The sequence below is a fragment of the Lycorma delicatula genome, chromosome 1 (assembly GCF_047948215.1).
Source record: "Lycorma delicatula isolate Av1 chromosome 1, ASM4794821v1, whole genome shotgun sequence".
Lineage (NCBI taxonomy): Eukaryota > Metazoa > Arthropoda > Insecta > Hemiptera > Fulgoridae > Lycorma > Lycorma delicatula.
In genome coordinates this window covers 386,280,502-386,301,390 of record NC_134455.1, presented here as the reverse complement: position 1 = coordinate 386,301,390, position 20,889 = coordinate 386,280,502, and the positions used below count along the sequence as shown (strand labels likewise).

The following is a 20,889-nucleotide window of genomic DNA, read 5'->3' as shown; positions in this document are numbered from 1 at the left end:
TTCTGGTGGGAATGTTTCACTTCCTACCTTAATGAGTTGCTAGAACCAATCAATAGTTTAGTTTTAGGATCTCATCCTTTGTCAAAATATTTTCTTTATAATGTTGGAAAATGCGACAATTTATTTACGATGACTTCTTTCGGTGCTAAACAAATTATAAAAGGGAATTTTATGCCTACATTTAAAATTCAGGATAAAGTTTACCATCGTATAGGAATTTTATTGCCAGCAGCTGGTGTCGAACACCGATTTTTAAAAATTTAAAAAAACAACATCTGCGTATGTTATTGCATAATGTTAAAGGACCTACATCTTTTGATTATTTAAAAACTGTTGAATGTGTGGTACAGCAAACATATAAAGCCGCTTGCGCTCCACTTGGCTTAGTAGAAAATGATAATCACTGGAATGAAACGATTGCTGATGTTTCTACCTGTCAATCGTCTCCTAAATTGATAGAATTATTTAAAATATTAGTTTTTTGTCATCCTGTCCAACCGAATGTATTGTGGGGAATGTTCCAAAAATATTATTGTGAAAATTACAATTTCAGATGAAATATTCAATAGAGGTCTCATTGAGATTGAAGATATAATCGTTACATTAAGTGAGAAGCACTTATGCGATTTCGGTTTACCAATACCTATACGTGATAATCAATAAGCTATTAATGCTTATGATACAATGTTAAGACTATATTTCGACGTTGATGAACAGAAAGTATTTGTAAGTATTAATCTTCCTAAATTAGTTCTAGATCAACTTCAGGCGTTTTATTCATAAATGACTGCAACAACCCAAAGATTTTTTTTCTTAGATGTTCCTGGAGGCACTGGGAAAATCCTTAATCAATTTGCTACTTGCTCAAGTTCGCTTAACTAAAAAGGTTGCAATCGATGTAGCATCATCAGGAATAGCTGCTACACTTATAAAAGTTGGGAGAAATGCACATTCCACTTTTAAGTTACCGTTAAATGTTCATGCGGTAAAGAATCTAGTTATTCTTGTCGTAAAAATAGTCCACATGGATAAATTTTGCAAAATGCTAAACTTATAGTGTGGAATGAATGCACAATGAATCATCGAGATCATGTTGAAGGCATTGATCCAACCCTTCGAGGTATTAGATCACGCGGTAAATTAATGGGTGCTATAACTTTCGTGTTTTCTAAAGACTTTCTGCAAAAATTGTCTGTCTTCCCGAGAGGAATTAGGGCCGATGTTGTTCAGGCATGCCTTAAATCATCACCCTTATTAAAATTTGTCTTAACTATTAACTTAAGAACTAGTATGAGAGTTCATCTTATGGGTGATGATGGTAACTTTCCCTTCCAACTAATAAACATTGCAAATGGGACTCTTCCTCGCAATGATGGTTACATTTCTGTAGATAAAAACATTAGTACCGTTGTGCATACAATGGATGACCTCATTTCCGATATTTATGCAGAAATTAGTAAGCTTTTACAAAAAACCGTACTATTGGCTTTGCGAAAGTTCTATCATATGTTCTTAAAATACTTCTTATTTCAAATTAATAATGTGATTTTTTAAAAAGCAAGGAAGCAAAACAAGGAATCTCAATCTGTAGATTCTGCAATCAATACTGAAGATGCAGTCCACCTATCCTTAGGAATTTCTGAATTCTTTTAATCCTGCAGATTTTCCAGCTCATAGTCTCAATCTTAAAATGAGTACCGATTATTTTACTAAGAGACTTTAATCCTCCTAGGTTATGTAACAGCACGAGTTTGCAAATCAAAACTGTGAAAAATCACACCATTGAGGATACTATTTTGACAGGTCCATCTGCAGGGGAGCTTGCTCTTATACCTCGCATCCCAATGATCCCAATAGGCTTAATATTTCAATTTAAGAGGCTGCAATTTCTTATAAAACTTTTATTTGCTATAACAATTAATAAAGTGCAAGGCCAGACATTGAAACACATTGGTACTGTTTTACGATCAGACTGTTTTTCTCATGGATAATTATATGTTAGACCTTCCAGAACTGGTAATTCAGAAAGTCAATATATTCTGCTACCAGAAAATCAAAACGCCGCAAAAAATATCATATACCTGGAAGTTCTATCACTGTTAGAAAATGGGTTGATTACAATATAATCTCGGGCGAAGCCGTGACGGGGATGCTATGTATATATATATATATATATATACATATATAAAATAAGATGTCGGGAGTAATCATCGCCCATCAAAAACTACTGAAAATAAATTGATGAAAATTTGTATACACTTTCTTATGGTGAAAGTGCATACTAACAAAATCCACTTTGAAATTCCGAGTTTTATGTGTTAAAAAGGAGTAACAATGAAATTTTTATTTTTAATTTCTCGGTAACAGACGTAGATATGAGCCTTATTTTTTGGCATCTGTAATCTTAATATGAATATCTAAAAATTGATTTCTACATTTTTTGAAATTCATAGATTAAAAGTGTTAAAATAGATTTTTGTTTTTTTTAAACCATGTTATTTTTTTTAATTTCTCGATAACAAATGAAGAAATCAACCTGAATTTTGGTGAGAGTGTAATCTTCATGTCAATAAACCAAATTCTAGATTTTTGAAATTCGACCTTGAAAAGGAGGAAGAAAGGTAAAAAAAAATTTTGAACAAAGATTGTAAATTTTCCCAATCCCGACTAAAGTAAACTAGATATTCAGTAGATCTGAGCTTGCAAATACTCTTCAGATAAATATTGAAGAACCGTTTATGGTTCTTTTTTTATTTCCGATTTTTTTCTAGGGGTGCGAAGATAAACGACGCTACGGCACAACCAACATAGCCACTGCCACCGTAACTGTATGTGCGACGGGCTGCACCTATCTCCACTTACTTGACTAAGAGGATAAAATGAAAGAATTGACCGCTTTGGGAAACGCAAGTAACCATATAGCACAGGCAAAGCTGTGATGGGGAGCTAGTAAGAAAAAATTAAGTGTTTTGTTTGTGTCACGATCACTCTGTAATAACTGAAGTTTTAGAATAATTTATGGAGTTTTAGGTACTGCAGTTTGTTTTGTAGTGCAGAATACATTAATTTCTCTAGACAGTTGACTGACTTCAGCAATTACATTTCTTAACAAAGTTTACATGCTTAATGATATATATTGTGCTGGAAAATTAAAGATTATAATTAAAATTTGTGGTGAGAGAGTCATAGTCATAGAGCTCTGATTGGCGTAGAATAAAGGTCGGATTAAGTAGTTATTCCAAACAAAGTATTATTGAAATCATTTATATAATTTTGTTTTAAAAATATTTCACAAGATAAAATTTACTACGTAGGTAATTTTCACCTACCACTTTTAAACCTAGCTACTTGGCCAATCAAGAATCCTGGAAACCTTGAGAATTTGAGGTATTCAGAAGAAATTTAAATAAACATTATTTGCTTTCCGTAGAGATTTCCTATATAACGAACAGAAAGATACAAAATAAGATAATATAGGTTTCATAGTTTATTTAATTACAATCAAAATTACGAAGTAAGCCGCTCAATGATGTAATTGAAAATTTAAAAAAATAGTTAAAGGATCATGACCAATATAATGATTAAACATTATGAATATCATCTATTTTGCAGAAAAAAAAAACTACTTAAAATCGTTTTATCACAAACTATATACAAAGTCTAAAATGGTGGGCTGGCGATTCTGTTTCGGATTTTACTTGTAAAACTAAACAAAAAATATCCTTATGAAAAATGGCAATTTCTCCTTCGTTCTCCCACTCTCTGCCATTTTGTTATTTTTTTATAAAAATTTATCTCAAGTTCGGATAGAGGAATCACATTAATATTTAGTAAGGGTCTTTTACTTACGGAAGTTTGGTAGTTTATTCACATCGTAAAAAACGTGTATCTATTATTATCGTTGGTGTTTTGTTGTTACAATAAGAATTAAAATCTTCTTATGACTGCCAACTCAATGAAATCTCGGCACTACCACGTTGACGAAACAAAAATAACAAGTTTCTTTTATTTTGACCAATGATGTGAGCTAAATCCTGTACTGTGAGCCAAGATAACCTGTCAAAATGGTCGTTATTGTGACTAATACCGCAGTACCTACTCAGACGATCAGGAGTTTCGTAACATGTAATCCAGAAGATTTGGAACAGTGAGCTTGAACGGCCTTCCAGAGCACCATCGACGAGCCACATGACATCGCAAGAAAAATAAGAAAGACAAGACGCTCAACCCAGAGGAACTCTGTCCCTTCACCAGAGCAGACCATCCTGGTCAGGTTCCCGACTCTACCGATCCGCGGCCGACCAAAATATTTCTTTCTGGTTGCACATAAGGATTGAACCCCTTTCAGTTCCAGATTCTGACCGCAACAGTAAAATATTTTAAAAACGACTCCCGAGTTTTAGTCTCTTCGCTCAACCAGTTAACGACTTTGGGAGGTCACAGACCAAAAGTTCTTTTCAGAGCCATGATATTATGGTTTACGCTAACCTTTCTCATCTGTCACGGTTGACCATTCCCGGCAGTCCACCGATATGCTGTTTCTCTGTTGTCATTATTCTATGATATTAAAATTTTCATACAACGTAAAATATTTGTAACAAGTAATTTATAAAAACATTATCAGTAGAATTATAATCTGACAAAAGTTCCTAAAAGTAGTCATTTTATTTTCAACTAACTATTTCATAAACGTTTCAAATTTAAATAAAATAAGTAATTCGTCTAACGATAAGTATCGGTTATTAAATCTTAAATTATGTATTTGCTTCTCAGAGTAGGAAGTTATATAAACTTTTACATAGTTATTAATAAAAATATAAGTTACACATATTCATTCATACGTTCCTCTAACCGGCTAAACATATAAAACAATGACTGTCAACCTTTGTCGGAAATATGAATCAATGAACCCGGTATTTTCTAGAGAACTACAATCGAAAAAGAACTTTAAATAGCGTTTTGTATCAAACAGAATTATGGACTGAAAAACATTAACCTAAAACATGGTATAATCTTAAACAATTCTTTTAGATGACCAAGTACTGAAAAATTTAAGAGCAAAAATTATATCGCTATCTATGCCAGTTTTTACAACATTAACAAATTTCATAATTTAATATTAAGTAAACTTCATAAACAATATTATTCCTAAAGAAAAAGTGAAATTTTAACAAAATGTGTTAAATGTAAATACAGCTTAGCTAATGACGAGTTTAAAGTAAGTCTGAGATACCATTTTTAACTGAACAGATAAGGTTAACCATTTCATGTTAGTGGGATATACTACATACTACTGGTTAGTATAAAACTGGTCTGGTTAAACTGTATCAGTGGAAAGATTTTTTTTTTAATAATGGCTGGAATTAAAATTTAATCTAAACCGACGTTCCTTTAGTAGTCTTACCATGAATAATTAAAGGTGTGGAGATGGAACCGGTGGAAAATATAGTAAGTAAATTTGAAAATATATTTTAATAATAAATTAATCGTCTAATTACAAGTGAATTTAGAATTTACTGACAATAACATTAAAAAAATGAAAAGGTCAGGATTGCAATATTTTTTATAATTTTTTGTCTCTCTTTTTTTTTAAGGTATTTCAGTTTTAACGTACGCTAAGAAACTGAAGAGCATAAAGAATAATATTAGATTTCTTTCGATGACAGTCAGTGAGTTCGAAAGTGGGCCAGCACACTCTTTATTACTCTCTTCAGAAGAACAATTAAATATTCTGTTAAACATTATACGTCCTGGTTCTAAGCCACTTCCTGAAGGATTCTGTTCCTCAACAGAATCTCGTAAATGTAAAACTCCAACAGAATCCAAGAGGATAAATAGTTTACTTTCAATTATAACGACCAATGGCAGTGAAGATGAGAATGGTTTTAAACGTAAGAAAATGAGTACATTTTAGTTTATAGAAGAAATAAATGAATATTTATGATTATACTTTTAATTTGTGATTCATATCACTCATTTAATAAGGTCGCTTAGAAATTGCATTAATGATCTCAATAATTGAAAAATACCAATATCAAAATAGATTATTATAATTAGCTGTTTATTATTATTATTATCCCACACTTTCACAGTTTTACTTTTGTCGGTGACATTCCTTAAACTCGGAGCAATTTATACCAACGAGATTATGCTTGCTATTGTTGGCTAAGTGCCTTCTGGGTAACATGACAGGTATCCATTATCACGTTCCTTTGCGATAAAGCGTGGGACTTCCACTGGATCTCCAGTTTTTCAAGACTGTTGTGCAAAGCAGATGGTATTATTCCCCCCGCAGATATAATTATCCGGATTATTAGAATTCTTTTTGATTCCACGTTTCTTTAATTTCAGAAGCAATCGTCTATTAGGTAAGGTACTTTTTCCATTCTATCAACTACTACTATATCTGGCCTATTACAGTTGATGTGTTTTGCTGTTACAATTCCCTGGTTCCAGAAAATGTTTGCGTTTTTGTTCCCCAAAAAGGAGGCTGGCTAATAAGTATAGTAGGGTCCTTTTTGAAACTCTAACTTGTATCTATTGTAGAGTTCTACGTGCACAATTTTTCCCACATTGTTGTGCCTTCTCGTGTACTGCGTCGAAGCTAGAATTGGACAGACAGTGATTATATGGTCTATTGTTTCATTGTGCTGCATACATAGCCTACATTTATTGTTGATATTTTTTTTAGGAATAACTCTCTTAAAATTTCTTGTTGCTACTAGTTTATCCTGTATGCTACATGTAAACCCATCCGTCTCGAAATGTAACTTTCCTTGCACAAGCCAATTATTTGGAGCTGCTTTGTCGACTCCTTCCTAGTCTAGACGGTTCCTATATCTCCCATGCAGCTCTTTTCTTCCCCAATCTAGAATTTTATCTGCATTGCTCTCTTTCTTGTGTTCTACGTTGTTAGTCCTGCTGGCTAGGTTCAATGGCGTATAGTTTTGGTCTGCCGCTACTATGGCTTGATAAAAGGGGGGTTGCCTGCTATGGAAGTATCCATAGCAGGGAAGTTTTCGTTCTGGCCGTTGCATAGTTTTTTAATATCGAGTACTCTTCTTCCACCTTCCTTTCTCGGGAGCGTGAATCTTTCTTTGGACGAGTGGATAAGGTGGGACCTTTCTTGGTGGTGCTGGGTCCAGCTGATATAGATGCTCTCACCGAAGCTGTTCTTTGAGCTTTTGGAGGCTCCATTGTTGCAGTTTTTATATCATCTCTATCTGGTGCTTTCTCGATAATAACTTGCACCTCCATTTCGGTAGACTCGGGTTTTCTTGTCACAATTTCTTTAGGCTTGTGACTAGACGACGGAGTGATCTGTTTCTCTTTGTTAGATAAGTCAAGATTTTTTATTTTTACGTCAGTTGGTGGCTTTACAATCACAGATTTGGCTGGTTTTTTAAACGGCGCTGGTGCATCTCTCATGTCAACGGCGTCAGTCCGGGGATGTGAGCAACTGCTCCACATTAATTTTAGATGTGGAAGGGGCAGCCGCTGCTTCTACGTAAGAAGTCGATGGTCGTGATGTACGCTGATTAACAATTTTCTTCGCTTCAGGATAACTGACCTTTTCAAGCGTTTTAACTTCCTGTATGGCTGTTTCTAATTTATCTGTAGGGCAGTTCCTTGAAAGACAGTTGTGGTGCCCTTTACAGTTAACGCAGATTGGAGGGTCTTTACATGGGTCACCCTCATGTACTTTCTCCCCACATATACATATTTCCTGCACTTCAGATCTAGCTGCTGTGTGTCCAAATCGTTGACACTTAAAACATCTAATCGGCTGTGGAATGAAAGCCCGTACATCAAGCCGATGGATGCCAGCTCGCACCTTTTCAGGAAGGTTTGGCCTATTAAATGTTAAAACATGCGAGGCCGAAGGAACAACTTCACCATTTCTTCGCATGGTTAGTCTGCGACACTGAGTCACTCCCTGTCGCGACATTTCCTGTACAATTTCTTCTTCTGTACAATTTAGAAGTTCGCGACAAACAACAACTCCTCTGGATTAGTTAAGTGTGCTATGAGGTTGGACAGAAACCTCAAATTCACCGATTTTCTTCAACGCCTGAACTTTCTGGCTTTGCATGTCGTTGATGGTTTCGACATGCAATCCATTATAAGTTTTACGAATTTCCTTAACAGGACCACCAGCACAATTTGTTATTTCTCTTGCGATTAAAAATGTACTAACTTTTTGAAAGTTTCCATTCTCCTTTGTAATAATTAAAAATCTTGGCTTGGGAGCAATGTTTCCAAACGACTTTCTCAATTCCCTACTGATTTTGTCAGCATCTCTCTTGATTTTATCTGACTCCTTACTGTTTTTCCTCTTCTCTTGTGGCGAATCAGAGGTTTCTAAACGAGGGTGTTTACGTGCACCCTCTGCCACGTTTGTTTGTTCAAGTATGTTCATTGTGTTAGTCCCTTCTGTAGCAAGGCTAGCCACCGGGGTACACCCCCACTTCAGGGCTACTAACCTTGGAGGTCCGATCCGGTACTTCGGTGGAACCGCCATATGTCCTGGCAGAGAGCGGAGGCGCAATCTCTGCACTGACTCCAGGCTTCTACTCACCGAAGTTTTCAGAGCTCCCATGCACCGAAATACATGGGCACCATTGCTACATGCTTGCCATTGCAGGGGGCATGTGGACAACGGAAGGGTGTCCGTTACACCTGCAATAACATTGACCCTGGTCGCCACATCGCCAGCCCTAAAAGTGGTGTGAGTCCATTTCCAAAATGGACTCGTAATATAATAAACGACGATTATTCACTCGACGATTACTCATCATAATAATAAACGATTATTCCATATCCTGCAGGTAGCCGAAAAATCCAGTCCGTTTAGTAAGCTGAAGTTGCAAACAGGTCAGAAGTAAAAGAAAGTATAACCGAGAAATTTACTCGGAACCCCGTTAGCCAGCTATGTGTATTGTACATAAGTACAGCTTTTGCTACCCTGGACGTGGAACGTAGATGTTGTGTTCCGGACGTGGGGATTACCTACCTCAGGGCATTATTATTATTATTAATAAAATTCTATGGGCAAGCCCAGTAAAAAGCATCCTAGCCGGCCCAAAGGCAAGGCGCAGAAGCTATAACTGTTTTTCTGACATGCGTTGTATATGGGAACATGAACTATTGAATACTATGGGTAAGATATATGAATTAAAGACAAAATATGAGACATGAAAATATATGAACTGCCAAATGTTAATGACCATTGTCTCCCACCTGCAGCTCTACTTGATCGTCCCCCCGCAGTAACAGGCGTTATCTTATCGCTTGAGCATGTCACGTACAGACGGACCAAGCGGCATGTATCCTGCAACACATGCCAACACAACCGACTGCATTGGTCGCAAAGGATTTGCTAGTACACCAACGGATCTTAATGAATCATACCGAGAACGTGGAATCTCTGCCATCGCGCCCAAAACCACCGGGACTACCATTACGCTCTCCTGATCCCAAATCTCCTTGACTTGGTCTGCACGATCCCTATATTTCACTATTTTTTCCATGTACTTCTTCACTGTGTTGGTGGACATCAATCAGAAAGGTGATCTTTTCCTGCTTCTTGGTCAGAACGATGTCTGGCCTATTATGCTCCACTGTCCTGTCCGTCAGAACAGTACGGTCATAGTACAGCTTATACCGATCGTCTTCCGATACAGACTGAAGAGCATATATTTAAAATACGGGATTTAAACGGCAAGGAGACCTAGGTCCAAAGCGAGCCTCCGGTGAGCATCTTCGCCACGTTGTTTTGTCGTATTTTCCCTTGGGACTGTATATTCCCTTGGGCTAAAAACTGACATCCGCTAACGATATGTTCGATGGACTCGTGGGTCGATCCACAAAGACGGCATAGGTCAATGGTTACAGCAGGATCCTTAACGACATGCTTTCTGTATCTGAGTGTGCTGACGACTTTATCCTGTATAGCAAAGGTCCTCCGACTCAGCAAACAACTCGGCATACTCCAGCCAGGCTACAGACGCATCACGATCAACCGCTTCATCCATAAGCGCACATAGTACCTCCAATGCAACTCCCTCGAACGCCACCTATCAATCACACTGATCTCAGAGAAGGTATCCTAAAGGGGCTGGAATTTCTCATCACTGAGGTGTAGTGGGGTTAGACCATTGTCAAATTTACTATAACCCCGTGGAGCAAGCTGGACTGGCTCTTCTCTAGGAAGTATTTCCGGAGATTCAGCAGCTGTTTTGCATGAACCTCCCGGAAATCCAGAACGCCTCTTCCTCCTCTATTCCTGGACAGGTGAAGCTGCTCGACGGAGCTGCGCGGGTGATGGGAGCGGTGTTGCGTGAACGATACACGCATCGTTCTATTAAGCCCTTCAAGGTCTGTCCGCGTCCAATTTATCACGCCAAAGCTATAGGAAATCCATGGAACGGAAAATATGTTAATGGCCTTTACCTTATTAGAACCACTCAACTGGGAACTCATGACGGCTCTTACCCTACTCATAAAGCCAGATGTAAGGGCCTCTTTCGCTCGACTATGGGTAATTCCAATATTGTGCAGGAAGCATATGTCTCATCACGCTGCATTGCATTCATGAGTGCAGGAGCATCCATCTGCGGCACATCACACGCCTCATTCTGCGACCATTTTCCTCTCTTCATGGCATTGACCCTACACTTGTCAAGACCAAAACTCATGCGTATGTCGACACTGAACTTGTCGACTAATTTGACAAGTTGCCGGACCCCTTTTTCAGTGTCAGAAATAAGCTTAATATCATCCATATACACGAGGTGCCTAAAACTGTACTGCCCAAGAGCAAACCCCTGCTTGAACTTTTGTAAGATGGAAGACAAAGGGTTCAACGCTAAGCAAAATCATAGAGCGCTCAAGGAATCGCCCTGAAAAATTGTTGATCTGTGTTTCTCCGAGCTTAACGGAGTTCTTATCTGGAATAGTCAACAAAAAATTTGTCCACCATTTACCCATAACAACACTTAGGCACTAAACGACAACGGGATCGACTTTGTACAGTCGTAAGACCTCTATCATCCAGGAGTGCCGAACCGAGTCAAAGACCTTCCTATAGTCTATATAACGAGTATATAGGCTGCCCCGACTCTTCTTTGCCGTTACAGAGATATCGCTATCAATCACTAGTTGCTCTTTGCAGCTTCTACAACCCTGACGATACCCTTTCTGTTCCTCAGCCAAGATCTGATGACTCTCAAGATGCTTATTGATTATGGCAATGAGGACAGAAGTAAAAAGCTTATACATTGTAGGGAGACAGGTAATAGGTCTGTACTTGGACGGGTCTGCTGTCGCAGGAGAAAATTTCGGGATCAGATATGTCATCCCCTGGGTGAAAAAGGTCGGCATTAGACTTGATCTCGCAAGATGGTAGAGTAAAATTCTGCAAGACGCTTTTGAACAGAAGAAAAGAATTTGTACCAAAAATTATGCACTCCATCAATGCCAGACGCCTTCCATCAATCGTTGCTTAACAAATCCAGGACTTCATGGCCGGTGGTGTTTTCCGGGTTCCATACGTTCGGATCATCGACTTCGCCACCGATCGGATCCTTCTACTGGGGTTAGCAGATGATTTGAAACTGGACAGACGACCAATCTCTTTCCTCAGCATTAATAAGGCCCCCTATGTTCCTCGTGCCGCGATTACCCCGCAGCCTTTGTATACGCTGTCTGGCCTACGGATCCATACCACCATACAGCATCTCGTTCTCTGCAAATTGATCGGAGAGGGGATTGTCGGCTCTTATCGCTTCTTCTACAGCACTTTCATCAAAAGATGGGCTGCATAACAACCCTAACTGACTAGAAACATCAGCTCGGACTAACGCCACCACATCCGCAAAAACCCTATTAGACGTAAAAGGGATCTGCGCTGATCCAGGATGTTTTGGACTTACATCGTAGCTCAGGGAACTTCTCAACCATCGCTTGGTGCAGCGGAACACTATACGGTTTCATGTCCGATTCCATTTTTGTTATAGTTAGGTAGGTACGGTAAAGGAAGGCATTATGTTCATCTATCCATTTAAACCGCTTCCTACCCCGGGATTCTACAGCACTGGATGACTGAATTTCGATTAATTTCCTAATAAATTCCTATTTATATTTTATTTTATTTCACGGTTATTTTCTTTTTCTTTTTTATGCTCCCTCATATCTCTTCTTTTTTCTCTTTTCCTGTAAGTTGTTATTTTAATAAAATTCTATTTGAGGTATTTGTTCTCATTTAATGTTATAAAATTGTAAGTAATTACAGTATGAAATCTGTATGAATTTTTTTAACTTAATTTAATTAAATATTCACGACTAGTAACTGCTATGTAAATAAGATTTTTACTAAACGATATAATACTTAAGATTTCATTTTTAAAAATAAATAACTTTTGATAAACTTTATCCGTTTTCTATATATAATTCAAATATTTTTTTCCAATAAAAAAAAAATTAAGTTGTATTGTAAATATAATTGTTAAAATCTAATTTTTTTTTTCTCTTTAACCCTTGGGGTTCGCAGTTAAGCATTACTGCAGAGGATGAAATGAATGATATGTAGCGTGTGTGAAAAATGCCATGCCAGACTGGGATTCGAACCTGAAACCTGAGGGTGAAAGGCCGAGACGCTATTACTGAGAGTGTCTAGTGTTTTGTAATTGCACGCATTGGTAGAATTTTGTAGTATATTTTCTTGTTGTTCAAAAATAATTAGCACGTTTAGTATATACAACATATTTTCTATGTTAAATTTTATAATACTACGCATGATTTTTGACCGTAAGAAGAAGCAGAAATATTTATCAAAAATTTGGTAAATTCAGCCAATAAGAATTATAGAAGTACCTTGAATTTTCACTAAAATCTGAATAAATTATTTTTATAAGTACTTGGAATAAATGTTAACTGGTTTTAATTTAGATTGTAGGTATAACTTAGCCGACAAGTTTATATGTATAGCGGTATTCCTGAAGAAGTTAAATAATCTTTAATTTAGTTGACATCTTTCTTTCTTCTTTATAATACTTAGGATTTTATTTTAATTAATGCATATAACCCACTTTACTTAAAATAATGTATTCAATGTGTTTTTTTCTTTTACAGATGTTACTCACTTAAATATGCCAAACATTTTTATATTGAATACCTGCAATCCGCATTATTCTTCAAAGTTTTCTTTTGCTAACATAAATTGGAAGATTGAAATTTCAAAAACCCGAAATCGCTGTAACTTACACCTTACGGTTAGTGTACACAAACACATACACGTATATATATATATATATATATATATATTATTTTGAAGTAGCAATAGCAGTATAGTTTAATATGTTTGCATTTTAGTGTTCTAAATGATATTGACATCTATTAAATTACTTTACATCAATCACAATTTTTTTTTATTTTCATGCTTCCAACATTTGGTTTACTTATTTTATGTTAGATTTACTACTTCGTAAAAAAATGTTTGTTTTATATTTATTACAGCGACTATTACCACTATTTTACTGTTGATTGATATGCATTTATTTCTTTATATTGTAACTATTAGACTCAAACTATAATGGTTTATATTATTTTTCGATTAATCCCACCTTTATTGGATATAATTTTTGTGCTCACTCCCAAGTATGAAGACATTAGAAATGTTCTGATGATAATCAGAGCTTACTTAATGTTAAACACTTTATTTAATGATTATTAAGTAAGAATAATTTTCAATTCTGACTGAAAAAGTTAGAATTTTTCACAAAAACCATCAAACACAAAAACGTAGAATGGTCTTCTACGTTTCGATTTTAATTAAAAATATTATTATGAATGGGTTTTGAACGCAATTAATAAAAACAACTTTTGGAATAATAAAAATTAGTAATAGTATGAAAAGATACATGCATGGTGACTATGATTCAGATTAAATTAGGTATTTTAAATAATGTATCGTAGGCATTTGCAGAGTATTTTACCTCTACTTACACGTTGACTTATCTCTAGATAAAAATAGCTCAAGAATTAATGATGGGCAGAATTTATAGAAGAGACTGATCTATTTAACATTTATAATATATTAATGTTAATAAAGTGTGAAGTGTTATTAGGAAGGTTTAAGAACCTACAAGTTCTTATGAATTGCTTAATACCCTTGAATACATTTTAAAAAATGTTCAGAAATTTTCTGTAGACCACTAATTCATTTTCTATCTGTCTCATTTTCTATCTGTTTCTATCTGTCTAATGGTTTTCTACTAAAATGAAAGTTAGTTGTATTTAAATCATACATCAAGTCTTGTTTTAAAGTATGTAATTGACACCTAAATTTGACACATTATGATTGTATATAATAGGCACAAATAATATCCCTATAATAAGCATATTATAGGGCTCTTATCAAATTTGTGGCCAGTCTTTGAACATATAATGTAACAAATATTTCTGCATTAGAGCCTTACATGCTTCAGGATTAGCATAGGTTTTGCTGTGATAACATTTTATTTTTCAAATTTGGCTTCACTCCCAATGCTTTTTGCCACCTAGTAGACTAACTCTCATGTACATGCTATTTATCTTGATTTTAATCAAATTTCAAAATACAATTAAATAAATCACACGGTTCTGGTTTTACACTACTGACGTTTTTAGAACTTACTCAAACAGTATAAGCAGTATATTGTGTAAAAATACATATCAAAGATTGTTTTTAAGTAGTTCAGGAGTTCTGTAACAGTTATTCATGTCCCTTCTTTGTCTTCTGCAAATTAACAATTTTCCCAACTGTGTAAGTAATCTAATTCTATAATGAAAGCAAATCTTGATAGGTCATTTTTCTGGATTAATCAATATCTAGAGTTAAATATGAAGAAATTAAAATTTACTATTTCTTTTAGGCAGTTTATTTTTGAAATAAAAGTTATTCATTCTGCAGACCAATCATTGAGAAGCTGCATGAGACCCAAAATTGTAAAATTTTAATTGAATCCTTATAACAATGGACACATAAATGGGATACTGAATTCAGCCAACAAATCTCTTGATTTTATTGTTAGACGCTGTAAAGTTTTAATGAACTGGATGGATTTGATTGTAGGTTTTTGTTCCCCGGTTAAAAACAAAATAGAGTATAGATCAATAATATGAGTATGTACTTAGTATATGAATCTTGATATGTATATAAAGATTAATTAAAACAGATGTATTATGTTTTTATAAAATATTTAAAACATCTTGTCTATTCGGCCTGCGCATAAAGTCCAGTGTATTTATCTTTAATAATTTTATTAAATAACTGATAAGTGACTGTGCTTACTTAGTATATTGAATCAGACAGTTGATGGATAAACTGATGTTTTCTTCTTTCTGTGAAATCATATCAGGAATCACTCAGAAAATTGTGTAATTTAGTGTGAAAAACAAGATAATCCTCTTCCTCTTTTTCTTTCCATGCACTTACTTTTTTCATTGTTTTTACTTTTCTTCCTTGTTTTCTGTTTCATTTACGATTAAGTAATTTCATTAAGTAGATAATTAAATCTATAAGCCTTAATATTGCGCCATCATTAAATTTTTATATATTGGTAACAATTGAATGATGAGCTAATGATAAAAATTTGAAATACTGTTTCAGAAATCAGGTGGCAACAGTTGTAAGATTGATTTACATTTAAAAATTAAATCTTTGTTTCATCAGAGTGAAAATGTCGTTTCAAAAAGTAAGTTATGAGATTTAATAAATATATTTAACAATATTATATATATAAGCAAGTTTTGGTCTACATTGTAAAAACGTATATTCAGTAATTATTACTATGTTATGCCAGTGGCCTTAGCTAGTGTTAATGCAGTAATTCTTGTAATGACTAATAAGATATGTTACCTTTAAAGTATGCTGAACAGTTGGGTACAACAGTTGGGTACAACAGTTGGTTCGTACTAAACCAACAGACAATTTCAAATAATAAAAAAATTGAAGGATGGATACCTACATTTGTTTGCTACAAGTCTTACTATTAACCACACTATTCAGTATTGATTAAATCAAGGCATTTATCCTTAAACATAAAACTTTTTTTATTCTTGGTACAAAATATACAAAACTCTTGCAGGTGAAGTTGCAGTATTTGCCAATTCATTTTCCATATTAGCTGTAGCAGTTAAATAAACAAATATATTATCCTTTTTTTTTTATTTTTACAGCTGCTTTTCCCCGCTTTTAATCAATGATATGGAATAGTATTATAATCCATGATATGGAATAATGCCATCATAACTAACAGGATTCAAGAAAAATAAAGAATGGATGCAGGCAAACAGAATAACAATTTTAAACAATAGCACTTTTAATTTAACCAATTATGATAGCTATATTTGAGAAAAAACTGATAAAACATTTAAGTTAAAAACATTCTTCTAAAACATATTTTAGCTTTAAAAAGTAATTTTGAACAATTACTTCCAGCAGTCATGTTGAATGAGTACTATGTTGTACAGCTATGTAATGCTCCTCAAATATCATAAAAGTATTATAAATTATTCATTTGTGCTGATAATAATTTGAATGTGTGTTTATCTCTAGCTGTATAATCCTAGAACATCTTGTACAAAAAATACACTTTAACTACTAAGCTTCAAAATATTTTTAATATCATCCTCTGGTGACTCAATAGCAAGTATAGAGTGTGATTCAAAAGTTTAAATCTAATCCTAAACTTACATACTACACTGAAGCAAAAGGTATTTGAGGAATTTTAAACAGTTCTCAATTAAGCAGTTAAAAGATACTTCATCATATAGAAATCTTACCTCTATAAGAAACACACCCCTTGCATCTTGTCCATGTCCAATCCCTTCTATTGCCAGCTAAGCTTCTTAGTAGCTCCCATTTCCTTTTATATTTTTCTATCATTTTTAGCACTTTCTGGCCACTTCTTGCATATACTGTTCCTAGTTTTCCTATTATGAATTATTCTGGTTAGGCTTCTATTCTATTTCACTCTTCTCATTACTTCTTAATTTTTATTTCAGCTTTCCATTTAATTTTCTCCTATTTCCTTAATGCCACATTTCAAATCCATCCAGCTTTCTTTTTTTCTCAGCCCATGTCCCCACCCATAAAGAAGAACATTCCAAACATATCATCACATAAGATGTTTTCTCTTGCTGGTTAACTTCCTAATTTGTTTCCTAATTCTGTTTTCTAAACTGTTTCCTAATTCAGGTACAGTTCTTTAATTTATCTTCAGTCTTTCAATTTATGTTTTGATTTTTAATATTTTTATATGTTTATTCTTTTTGGCATGATGAATGCTTCTCCATATTTATAAAACATACGCAATCACCTTCATTCTTCTAAATTCATGAGTCAATCTTCATGCAGCTTTTTACTTACCTTAATTGTTTTCTATTCTTATCTTTTTTATTTTATATATTTTTTTTATTCTTATGTTTCCTTCTGTTTTCCTTTTTCCAGTCATCTCTAGTATTGTATCATTTATTAATCCTTTGTTCTTAATAGATCAAATTATTTGTTCAACTGCTGTTTTGCTGTTTTTATGGCTTCATCCATAATCATCCAAAATTCATTTGCACATTGCCTTATATAATTATATCCTTTAATACAGTGTATTTATTGTTTCTTGTTTTATGAACTGATTTTTTCTTTGAGATTCAGTTAATTTATTTTCATCATTCTTTTAATATTGCTTAATACTACTTTTATATTTTACTACTATTACTACTACTACTAGAAGTATACAATTGTTATTAATGTCAGCTTCTATAATCCATGTAAGTTTTTTTTATACTTTGAATTTATGTTTAGTAATTACAAATATAAAGACAATTCTATATATGTTTTCATTTCCTGTGATTTCCATATGCAAAGTATTCTTTTATTTTTAAAAAATAAATTATTTGTCATGAACACATTATTTTCCTTATAAAATTCAATGAAATTTTATTACCTTTCATTTACTATTATTCCCACTTCTTGATCTTCCTTTATTTCCCCTACCACAGGATTTGGTCTCTCATTATTACCTTGTAGTAATTTCTATTTTTCTCTTCTATAAACTGTATTTTTCGATTTGCAAAAGGAGTATGTCATGGCATGGAAGAGAAAAATTCTAAATACACTAAATGAATGGGGTATACAAGGAAATCTTTATACCTTTATCAGAGGTTTCTTCAGTAGTCGGTCATTTAGAATTTGAGTTGATATGATGAAATCCAAAAGTTTTAAACTAGAAAACGGAGTGTGGCTGGAAACTGTCTTAATTCTTACTTAAATAGTATAACAAACTGTGTGAAAACCCATTATGTGTTCTTTATTTCTAGGTGATTTTTCAATTTATGCAGCAAGTATAACATTAGCTACTAACATTTTACATACTATATCTAAAAGCTGCTTCAAAACCTGATAACCTGATTTAACCTGATAATCTTATTTAAAAACCATGGTGACGAGGTTTTTAAATTGCAGTTACTTCCTTGGGCTCTTTAAGGCAAGATTTTAAAACCCTCCACGAGAGTTAAGCTGCCTAGAAGAATTTTAAACGAGGCAATAATTTCTGCTTGGTAGCTGCACTGGTACTCATGGGGTTTGCTAAATAGAAAAACAAGACATCTCGTTCTGCCAAAACATCATGGGTTAATGGGGCAGAGCTGCCAGGCATGGAATAATCAGCATGATGTCCATATAATGTAGCCAAAGGCTGATTGTTCAAAATTTTGTTATTTATATGTGTAGGAAAGTCCCATATTTTTGCGGCTTATCATATCAATATGATCTCTCTTCTATAATGTAATGGAATTTTTCCAGCTTCCAGCATTAGCGGGGATATAACTGTGTTATATCTCCGCTGTTATTTATTACATCTAACTTTTGTAAATATGACTTTCTAGTGGATGAATATACAATACATCCGTAGACAAGTTCGATTGAACCAATGCTTTAAACAGACTCAGTATTTTTACTTAATCTGAGCCTCTTATCAACCGCAGAGGGCGGCATAGACATTCAAAATTTACAGATTTCTATGCCCAAGACGAAGTTTATGCTTCTCAAGAATGCAAACACATTATCGTACAGTCATAACCCCCATATTAAATATAAAGGCTGTGTAATAAGCCGAGTTAGAGTTCATAAGTACCTAGGTGTTTTGTTTGACGAGAAGTTGCTGTTTAGCAACCACATTAGGCAAGTACCGGCGGGCAGCGTCTCAGTGATGCACAAACGTAGGAGGATTGCTCGGAAGGACTATGGGTTGTCTGGTTGTCAAATGTACAATTGTGTACCGAGGTGTCTTCGAAAGCATGACCTCATACGCGGGGCCTGTTTGGGCGCATAGGTTGGATATGAATACAGCCATTCTTAAAAATTTAACGAATGCACAGCGCAGAGCCTTAATTGTATGCACTGGTGTTTTCAAAATAACTTCCTACGAGGTTACCACCGTATTGGGAAAGGCTCTTCCAATCGATTGAGTGGTGAAAATTCGGGCAGCCATCTGGAGATTGCGAAGAGATCGGGAGGTCGAGGTATTTGTGATGGAGTTTCGAGCCTGGCCATTACCGGAGGAGAACGGTAATCACAATGCACCGGATCTATATTTGGTTCAGTAGCCCATATTTCGCCTGTATAAGGGATTGCAGAGCCTCGCGATGGAAGCATGGCAGCTGGAATGTGACACCACGACTAAGGAAAGATCCTTGTATATATTTATACACGATCTGGGGGGATGATATGCCTCGAGTAATGGGTTCCCGGGTGCTAACCAATCATGGTAATTTAAACCAATGTCTGTTTCGGTTCCTCCTGGCAGCTGATGAGCTTTGCATCTGCGGGGATGTCTAGTCAAATAAACACCTGATATTTGACTGTCCTACTGTCGCGGGGGGGGGGGGGCAGAGACCGGGCCACCCTGGAACTTAAAGGTCATGGGGGAAATTGGTCACTCACAAGCGGCGAGTCAATGTGGCGAGGGCCGCATTGTCGGATATCGTGGGAGGTCCTTTATGCAGTTGCTATGTTCTACCTACATCAGTAGTTTATCTAAGGGAAAAGACTTCTGCCGCAATGCTGGGTGAAACTAACTAGAGATTTATATGGGTGACCACCAGCCAATTAATGCTCCAAGCGGTTTAATATGGTGGACAGGTAGTTGCTGGCATTCAACGATCTAGACGTGTCAACCAATTGCTGTATAAACAAGTAAATTTTAATGCCATGTATATTTTTAGTAGTTGACACGTTGCACTTACCCATTTTAGTAAATGTATGACAAGTGAGCGATTAGGACACTTAAGCCGGTGGTGTCTGGCACCGCGCTTAGTTCGCTCACGCTGTTAGGTAAGCTCTAGGAGCTGTTTAGGACAGTGGTCGCTTAACTGTTTCGAGTTTCAGTAGCCGTTTCTGGCATAGACATTCGTTCTTTTGTTTTAGGGAACCGAATGGTGTGGTGGCGGGAGAAATGCCAGGCAAACCAATTATCTGAGCTCCACTTGATATTAGATAAACATGTAATAATGTTTAGGGCTTTTTTGCATTATCACTCAAGTCCTGTATATGTAATCCCCATGAAAGGGATTTATCTAGTAAAAGACCTAAAAATCCCACATTATTCTTGTATTCAATTGGATGGTCTTTGTGGCTCAAATCAATACTTCGGTAAAGAATTCTTTTCCTATAGAAGTGTACGCTGCACGTTTTCTCGCTGCAAGTTTGAAACCATTATTCCTCGCAACAACATTGAGGCAATTATCGCTCGTTGCAATTTGTATTGACCATATCTGTAGTGTTGCTGACATACATATTTGCCAGATCATCGACATAAACACTTTTGCCGATTTCTGCTGGAATAGCTAATA

The 20,889-nt window shown here is 35.2% G+C and overlaps 1 protein-coding gene across 4 annotated transcripts in view; it reads left to right on the top strand.

Annotated features, from left to right (window-relative positions):
• LOC142317323 (BTB/POZ domain-containing protein 6-like) overlaps positions 1–20,889 on the top strand; it is a 43,212-nt gene that overhangs the window by 12,982 nt on the left and 9,341 nt on the right. For 2 of the 4 annotated variants that reach the window (XM_075353778.1, XM_075353776.1), the window contains 3 exons: positions 5,595–5,891; positions 13,132–13,271; positions 15,650–15,735. In XM_075353778.1, the coding sequence (XP_075209893.1) occupies positions 5,595–5,891; positions 13,132–13,271; positions 15,650–15,735 (523 nt within the window). The remainder of the gene's footprint in view (positions 1–5,594; positions 5,892–13,131; positions 13,272–15,649; positions 15,736–20,889) is intronic. The other 2 variants (XM_075353779.1, XM_075353777.1) reach the window with 1 other exon arrangement.